A 9,461-nucleotide genomic window follows, 5' to 3' on the forward strand; every position below is an offset into this window, starting at 1 on the left:
TGACCACCACCCAACACATAAAAAGGCATCAACACACAAAGACATAACCATATGAGCTCATATTTGGAAATGTAAGAGACCAGAAACTCCTCCATGCTTCCAACATATTCAGTTATTCTGTTGAGTTCTTGCCATGCTAAATGAACTTTTTCAAAAGAAAAACTCAATTAGCCAAGTATGGTCCTTTGAAAAAACCTCAGTCAGGGTGTGGCTTGCATATATCAAGGTCCACACCATTTGATAGAGACTTTCACTAATAATCTAATTGTAGTATTAAATCTACTCCACAGGGATCTTTAAACGAACTCTACATTGCACATTGAAACTACATTACTATCTACAGGAACCTAAACACAAAATCGATCTCCAATATTAATAAACGAGAAACTAGTATAGATCAATACAGCTACTTTCTACTCTTAGGAAAGACAAGCTAGGAACCACCCATATCAGAAAATCTAAACCGATAACAGCTTCCGGTTTAAACATATGACAGGAAAAGAAAATCCACAAATCTACAGAAACCAATGTCCAAAGAGTGAAGCAGAATTTGATTCTTTTTGAAATCACCTTCACTACTGCCCATTTGTAGTCTTCAAAAGTCTTATTTTGTTCCTACCAAATAGCCCCACCACTAACAGCTAGTAACAATCAACCCCATATAATTTTAGTTTTTCCCTACCCAGCATTGTATCCTATACAAGCATTATAAAAATATATATATTAAAAAAATATATATTAAAAAAAAAACGAACCGAGCTCGCATTAGGCCTTCTTAAAATATCCCCCACCACAATATATGCAGGATGATGTGATGGCAGTTACCCCCATCGTTTTTACACATAATGCACCAGTGAGGAGAAACATCCAACTCGTTTACTGCGTATGTCTCCACACATGTGCCACAATCTGAAGAGTTGTTTTGATGAAATACACAATTTTCTTAACACCAATATGTATGGCAGTTCAAGAGAAACGTCCAACTCATATATAGTTGCTATCAACGAGCTCAATTAGACATCACATCAACACAACCCAAATAAGAAGAATCACAGAAACCAAAATAGATTGTTTACAAATGTCAGCTTATGAAGCTTGAAGCCAAAACCGCCACAGAATCCCTAAAACCCCCCTAAATGAACTCCAAAATAAAAGAAGTTGCAGGTACTTTGATGCTGTAAGAATAATAAATGGGAACCATTCTAACTCAAGTCAGAAACTTTTGAATGTAAAATCTATGACCGATGTGAAAGATAGAAGCAATCACAAGGGGTTTTCCTTCTCTCTCTGCCACTCTGTAGTTGCAGCTGAAGTAAATCACATTTTAAAAAAATTGATTTTGAGCATATAGATTTCCAGTCAACTCTCTTTAATGCACTTTCATTCAATATTATATTATTATCACTAAGTCCCTCTGGGATATGCCACTTATATTAAGGTTTTGTTTGATGATGAGATAGATACCTAGACTATCAACATCATTTATATGATCAACTGAAACAAGGTGAAAGTCAGCCTGTAGATAGCTAAATGCTATAACTCAATGACAAATCAGTTGCTACAGAAGTGACAGTACATTCCCTAATCTATAAATCTGCTCATAGCTACCTTAAGACAATGTGCATATAATTCCACCTTTGAGTGGTGGAGGTTCTAATTATATCTTGCAAATGTGAACAAATCACGGGCCTTTCAGATTTATCTTTTCTCAAGGAGCCTCAAGCCTGACCAAAGTTGGAAGTTCTGAATTCAGAACTAGTTTACTCTGTTCTACAGATAAACAGCTGTGAAATTTCAACTACAAAATACTTGAAGCGGAAGACACTGAGTAGAAAAAGGCATCCTATTTTATTTTTCGTTCATATCATGAATGAGCGTTTAACAGTAATCCACGGAAGTCACTCCCAAATCCATCTACTTCTCCATTCAGGGCCTTTCTTTCTCTTGCTTTAAAAATCTCCATGATGGAGTCATGTATTACTTTCTCAAGGTTCTCTAATTCACTCTGACCACTAAAACTAAGAAATTTACTGCAATATTCAGAGAAAGACAAAACATGAGAATATAAGCTACCCCTCGAAGAATCTATCAAGAAAAGAATTCTTGCTGAACAGCAGAAAACAATGAAAATGTAATAAAAATTAGCTCACAAACGAAATTATCTGAAACCTGGAAATATGGGTTTCAGGAAGCAAATCTAGATTTACTATCCCAGAAATGCACTGGAAAACTACAGTGATAGGCAGCAGGGTTTAGCAGCACTAGAGTAACCAAGATAGTCAGCCATGATCTCCAGATACTGACACAATATAGTGGAATGTAAGCATTACAGGGTTTTTGAAAGTACCAGCGATTGGTGTATCTGGCTCACTCTCTTCATCTTCCTCCTGGCTCGCATTTCCCTCATCATTCTCGTCAGCTTCTCCCTCAGCAGCAGGGGGAGCTCCACCAAAGAGAGCCAATTCCTTTCCTAGTCTCCTCTGCAGCGAAAAATTGCCAAACATAATTAAATAAAATCTCGCAAAACAGTGAAACAAACATGTACGACAAGATAGTATGATTGCTAGGTTAAAACAAATACAAGTTCAATGATCCATGGCAGATATTTCTAACACCTGGATTGAATTGAAGTGTTTGAGGAATCGGGTGATTCCACATTGGGCTGTGGTGGTGGTGTTGAACAAGTACTAGAAGATGGTGACACAACTGAAGGAGATGAGTTCGGAGATGGCGTTGCCATCTATTTCTCACCAAATCCACAACACACAAATCATAATTCTACAATCTTCAGTCCATCATCAAATTCTCAATCTTTCTCACCAAATCCCATACAAAAGCCAGAACTTTGATCAAAATCCAATTACCTAATTCAAGCTTTTATCAAACCCCAACAGTCCCAAACCTCAAATTCCCATCCCTGAACTAGTTTACAGCAAAAACCCAAAATCAACACAACACAGACAACAACTCCACGTCTCTAATCTAACCAAAGCGAAAAACAGTTCCACGTCTCTAATCTAACCAAATGACATTCTTTTGCTTAAATTGCCACAGCTCTCTTTGATTAACTAGTTACAAAGAATTCAGTTTGGTGCCCAGCCAGATGGTTTATACTGAATCACATATTAGAATTCCTGCAAGTATTGAACTCAATATCAATTGGAAGCATTCTAAGATTCCAAATGTTTGATGAAGGATAACCACATCAATCAGACCCGTTTGTTACCAAATACCATCCATAGACTCTGAGACCCATTGATTAAATTCTCCAAGTATTTCCTACTGCTCATACACAGTTTGCAAATTAAATCCCAACAACATAAACTGAATCAAATCAAATCAAAGAGAAAGATGGAATCTTGGTACTTACCAGAATCAGGTACTGAGATTCAATGAGCAGAGGTTGTCATTGACGATTTCAGAAAGGCAAATCTGCCATCAGTGTTGCCGAGACCAAGATCGATGAGAGAGACAGACTTGAATAATCATATGTAAATTAAAACCCACGCACGACGCGCTCGCCAACCGCGTGTGTCCAACCCAAGACCGACCAGCAACTACTTGAGAACCTTTGAAACTCGAACTCCCCCAACTCACCTCATCCAAACAGACCAACCAAACCAATCCCTTCCAACCAAAAATGGCGGCTGCAGCAGCAGGAGCTAGAATCAACTGCTTCTTAAACCCCATAAACCCTCTCAACTCCACCCGTCTCACCACCCACCTCCACTTCCGTCTCTCCAAAAAAACCTTCTCCGCCCGCGCCTCCGCCAATGACCCTTTTGTCCTCACCACTCCTCTTTATTACGTCAACGCCCCTCCTCACATGGGCAGCGCCTACACCACCATCGCCGCCGACGCCATTGCTCGCTTCCAGAGGCTGCTCGGCAAGACGGTCATTTTCATCACCGGGACTGACGAGCACGGTGAAAAGATTGCTACCGCTGCCGCAGCTAATAACTCCTCCCCTGCCCAACACTGCGACCTCATTTCACAGTCCTACATATCTCTCTGGAAAAATGTATGTTTCTGTTGGAAATTTACTGTTTTTTGTTGAGTTTTTGGGTTTGTGATTGTTTTTATTTATTTATTTTTACAGTTAGATATAGGGTATGACAAGTTCATTCGGACAACTGATCCCAAGCATGAAGCAATTGTGAAGGAGTTTTACTCTAGGGTACTAAACAATGGTGACATTTATAGAGCTGATTATGAGGGACTTTATTGTATCAGCTGTGAAGAGTATAAGGTATCATTCGTTAGCTATTCTTTTCAGTTGGTTACATGTACATGATAAGGTGTGGTGGCTACTTAGAAGCTGGATTATGATCATTAGATATGTATATTCTGCAGGATGAGAAAGAACTGCTTGAGAATAACTGTTGCCCCACGCATCTAAAGCCGTGTGTTGCACGGAAAGAGGATAATTTCTTCTTTGCATTGTCCAAGTATCAGAAACGGCTGGAAGAAACTTTGGCCAAGAATCCGAATTTTGTGCAGCCTTCATACCGTCTTAACGAGGTAAGTGGACCAAATTATATTGGTTTGCTCAAGTATGCGACTTATTTTTATGCATTTTGAGATTGATGTCATTTCATTAAAGAGCTTCATTGAGAAAGCAATTGAAACTGCTGATAACAACATCTATAATTTACACAACATTGAGAACCTTCTCTAGTCTCTGTAAAGCCTTGTAGCTTTTTCTTGCTCTTTAAAACCTAAAGTATGCTGTTCCTTTTCCTGAAGGTGCAAAGTTGGATTAAAAGCGGCCTACGAGACTTTTCCATTTCTCGAGCATTAGTGGATTGGGGCATCCCAGTTCCTAATGATAGCAAGCAAACCATTTATGTTTGGTTTGATGCTCTATTGGGGTAAATTCCCTCCCTCAGGCTTCCCTTCACCTATAAATCATATTCTCTCTGATTGTTAACTTCTAAGTTCTTGTTAGAAATTAGTGCCATGAGGTCATATATTATTCCAAACGTATGGCAGACATAGATAAATAACTTAGACAAGTAATGGTGACCTAATCTATTCATCATCTTTCATTACTATCTTTATGCTTGTTAGAAATTTGTTGTTCATTTTACATATTCAAAATCTCTTGTGCAGGTATATATCAGCACTCTCAGATGATATGGAGCAACCTAGTTTAGGAAGAGCCGTTTCATCAGGATGGCCTGCCTCACTACACTTGATTGGCAAGGTATGGTGCTATCCATGACTTTTTTTCTTGATGTTTTCAAAAGTATCCTGAATCCTGGATGAAATAAACAAGACAACCAATGACTTAATTTTGGTGAAATCTTTGAGTTGCATTTTAATAATCCTCCTCCAGAGACCTTATTGTTGACCAGTAATGGTAATTTAGATGTCTTAACTGTAGTTTGGGTGGTGTGGATGGAAATTAATAAAAGATTATTTGAAACCTATGGGTGGGAGAGGGAAGACCTGTGGGAGTGAGTTAAGTTCTGGGCATCTTTATTGGTTTCTACTTCTAAGGATTTTAAGGATTATAATCTTTCATCCACTATTCTTAACTGGCAAGCAGCTGTAGTATATGCCCCTAAGCTTTGTATTAGCATTCTTACATGTTCTATGTGTTTGATAGTTGGTGTTTTGTCATTCGCAGGATATTTTACGTTTTCATGCAGTGTACTGGCCAGCTATGCTAATGTCTGCTGGACTGGGCCTTCCTAAGATGGTGTTTGGCCATGGGTTCTTGACAAAGGTATATAAACTCAGTATTTACTTCTGAAAGCCACACCTGAAACTCATTTGTATAGTGCAGTTTCTCGTAGAGCATTGGTATTGGAATCATGGATGAATTTTCTGTCTTCTCAATTTTAACTGTTTGAAGCCTAGGACATGGCATAGTTTCTGAACTTTAAAGTGGATTATTTTTAGTTTAAATATGCTGACTCAGTCATTGCTGTCTTCATCTAGATGTGTAACATGTCTGTGACTCCAATTTGAGAGATGCCACAGGTTTATTGAATGGTCGTACCAGAAACTAATTGTAAATAGAATTTGAGTGATGGGGCATAATTTGACTTATTGGAGGCGTATTAAGGATCTGGACACATGAGTGATGGTCCTCTTGACTATAACTTGTTAGCCTTGTGCACTCTGATCAGTAGTGCATGATATTCGGTGTTTCATTAACTGAGTGTGTCAGTAGATTGGAGACAGCCTAATGCCATCTATCAATAATTGATAGATGAGTATGAGTTCTTCAAAAGCTGCGGTCATGCTGAATTAACTCATTATGTGAGGTTTTCTCAGAGTGTTATAGAATAAAAGTTGTTTTGGAAGTCTTCTGTATATGGATAGTTGAGAGTTTTACCCTGAAGCAGTAGGACAGACTTCTGAATTAGCTGTCAGTCCTTTAGTCTTTAGTTGATATGATCTAGAGTCAAAACCAAGGCATTACTGCAGCTCTAACTGTGGAAAGTGATGGATATTATAGATGCTCATCCAACTTGAAACAATAACAGTAGTGCAAGTGAGCAGGAATTTTGAATTTTCATCTCATGTATATAATTTTATGTCATGCAGCAATGCTTTTTATTTTTAAATTTATAGGATGGTATGAAGATGGGGAAATCACTAGGGAATACAATTGAACCAAATGATTTGGTTCATAAATTCGGGTCCGATGCGGTCAGGTACTTCTTCATCAGGGAGGTGGAATTTGGTAGTGATGGGGATTATTCAGAAGATCGTTTCATCAATATTGTCAATGCTCATCTTGCCAATTCAATCGGTATATCACTGCAACCTCATGAATGGTCTTTTGGGTTCATGAATCATGATAGGCAATTTTTTCATTATTATCTTTTGACAACTTTGTTTTTACCTTATTCTACAGGAAATCTGCTTAACCGCACTCTGGGCCTTCTTAAGAAGAACTGCCAATCTACTTTGGTAATTGATTCAAGTACTGCAGCTGAAGGAACTACATTCAAGGACACTGTGGAAAAGTTGGTAATATTTTCATGAAACTTTAGACACACCCTCATGATTTGCAAGAATACAAATTAGTGGAATTACTAAATGTAGTCAGGTTTGCAAGCCATGGAAGCCTTCTTGCAAGTATCATCATTCATGTGTTTAACTGGTTGCAAGCAACCATTTATCCTAGTCGTGACAACATGTTCATACTTCTGTAGGTTGAAAAAGCTCGGGTTGATTATGAAAACCTCTCACTATCATCAGCTTGTGAGGCTGTTCTTGAGATCAGCAATGCTGGAAATTCATACATGGATGGGCGTGCACCATGGTCTCTCTTTAAGCAAGGGGGTGATGCAAGTGAAGCTGCTGCAAAGGTGGTCATTTGTATTTCATAAATCTGTGGGTTATGTGTTTGTGCGGGTTTGTATGTGTTCATATTTCCTTCAATCACTAGCATAGTTGTACATAACTTTCCTTTCTCCCAGGAGGTCTCTAGATAAAATCATGTGTTTAAGTCAAACAATGTTAAATTATGATGCTTCTTTGAAAAAGTAGGTCATTTGCTCATCATAAATCAACGTGTTGAATATTTGTATATGAGGGGCAATACACAATTGCCTTTTCTAAAAATCTTTTTGCTTGTGGAGCAGGATCTTGTAATAATATTAGAAGCAATGCGGATTATAGCTATTGCATTATCCCCTGTCACACCAAGTTTAAGTTGGAGAATATATGGACAGCTTGGCTACTCAAAGGATCAGTTTGATGCTGCTACCTGGGTACCTCTCAAAGGCTTTGTTGCATAAATGTAGTTTTGTTATGCCTGAACTATCCAGCTACTTGTTTGATAAACTAACATGCATTTTTACATTGCAGAGTGACACCAAGTGGGGTGGGCTTAAAGGTGGTCAGGTCATGGCTCAACCTCAACCAATTTTTGCAAGAATTGAAAGCCAGACAGAAGAAGAAAAGAGGGTCCAAGCACCCGAAGCACCCAAAAAGGTGAAAAAGAACAAGTTACCAAAGCCTCAACAGGTGGTTGAAGCTTAAAGATTTCACTCCTTTCATCCCCCCGTTCATACTTACATTTTCAAGTTTTTTCCCCAAAACATATATCGGATCACCGAATTACTCCTGTCAGAGATTAAATCGGAGATTGAATCCGTTTAGTGTAATGTTATCTTCAACAATAAACCTACTTTTTATTTAGGGTAAAAGTTATAAATGGTCCCCGTGGTTTGGGGTCATGGCTATGTTTGTCCTCGTTGTTTAAAAATGTCTAATGTTGGTCCTCGTGTTTTATATGTAGACTAATTTTAGTCTAATTATAGCATTCTGTTTAACACCGTTAGTGAGTTATCACATACTGAGTTAATTTTGTCTTTTACCATTTTTTCTCAATGTTCATATCGAGGGTTCTGTTGCAATTGATCATCTTCCCTTTCATACATGTCTTCCTCTTCTTCAATTACACAATTCTCTTCTTCAGTCAATACATGTTCCACATCGCAAGAAGACACTCTAGTATGTTGAAATTGACTGGAAACTTGGTTAAACAAATCATCAGGGATTTGAGAGAGTAGGTCATCAGGAATCTCATCCCAATTATAATTCAATGTATCATTACCTTCAATTTGATTAAAGATCTGTAGGTACCATGCGCACTAATAAAGCTTCAATTCAATGTATCATTATATTCAATTTGATTAAATATAAGGCTTTGATTAAAAAAAAGAAGAAAGATCTGAAAGGAAAACATTTTTCAATTTGTATATAGTACGAAGACGCTCATCTATAAATATGTCCCTGGTGCCACTACTTTGTTTGAGCTTTTACATGGTCAGTTTAATTCAGCTATACATCTGATCTAATGCTAAATTGATATTATATATGATTCAAAACTCAGGTGTTCTACCTTTGTCGACAATCATAACTTAGTATATTAGCTATTACATCTAATCACCCAAGAATATTGAGTAAATTTGAGATTGAAATTCACTGCATAGACTTTTTATAGAGATAGAACTTGAACCTAAACTCAAAACCTACGCTAAAGCAACTTACATAGAATTTGAACCCTCAAAATATAGCTAGTTTGCTAACTCTTTTCCAAGAAAAATAGCACAAATATAGATTACAATATTCTTACCTGGGTCATGACGCCGTCTATCAAGATTCTCTCCTCCATGAGTCATTTAGCCATGAACATAACTGGCAGTTCTTCTCTTTTTTGTATTCCTGAGAGCGGTTTGAGACGATAGAAGATGAAACGTGCAGTGGTAGACAAGTAATGGGTGACTGAGGTTTAAAGGTAAAAGACAAAATTAACCCAGCATGTGACAGGCATGTGATAACCTCATTAACGGTGTTAGACGAAATGTTATAATTAGACTAAAATTGGTCGACATATAAAACACGAGGACCAACATTAGACATTTTTAAACCACAGGGACAAACGTAGCCATGACCCTAAACAACAATGCCCATTTATAACTTTTACCCTTTTA

At 37.7% G+C, this 9,461-nt stretch overlaps 1 protein-coding gene and 1 non-coding gene across 2 annotated transcripts; one reads left to right on the plus strand and one right to left on the minus strand.

The window, feature by feature from the left end:
* Positions 1-1,621: 1,621 nt before the first annotated feature.
* On the minus strand, positions 1,622-3,256 carry LOC101299612. The gene is made up of 3 exons (XR_185138.1): positions 3,227-3,256; positions 2,348-2,480; positions 1,622-2,030 (listed from the first exon to the last, which is right to left on the minus strand). It is a non-coding gene; the product is annotated as an uncharacterized LOC101299612 (transcript).
* Positions 3,257-3,409: 153 nt separating this feature from the next.
* On the plus strand, positions 3,410-8,379 carry LOC101301893 (methionine--tRNA ligase-like). The gene is made up of 11 exons (XM_004304597.1): positions 3,410-4,021; positions 4,100-4,249; positions 4,354-4,521; positions 4,747-4,871; positions 5,113-5,206; positions 5,633-5,731; positions 6,586-6,766; positions 6,872-6,987; positions 7,173-7,328; positions 7,605-7,733; positions 7,831-8,379. Exons 1-11 carry the CDS (start codon positions 3,641-3,643, stop codon positions 8,002-8,004), a joined length of 1,773 nt encoding a protein of 590 aa, XP_004304645.1. The 5' UTR covers positions 3,410-3,640; the 3' UTR covers positions 8,005-8,379.
* Positions 8,380-9,461: the final 1,082 nt, after the last annotated feature.

Source organism: Fragaria vesca, linkage group LG6 (genome assembly GCF_000184155.1).
Source record: "Fragaria vesca subsp. vesca linkage group LG6, FraVesHawaii_1.0, whole genome shotgun sequence".
NCBI classification, from domain to species: domain Eukaryota; kingdom Viridiplantae; phylum Streptophyta; class Magnoliopsida; order Rosales; family Rosaceae; genus Fragaria; species Fragaria vesca.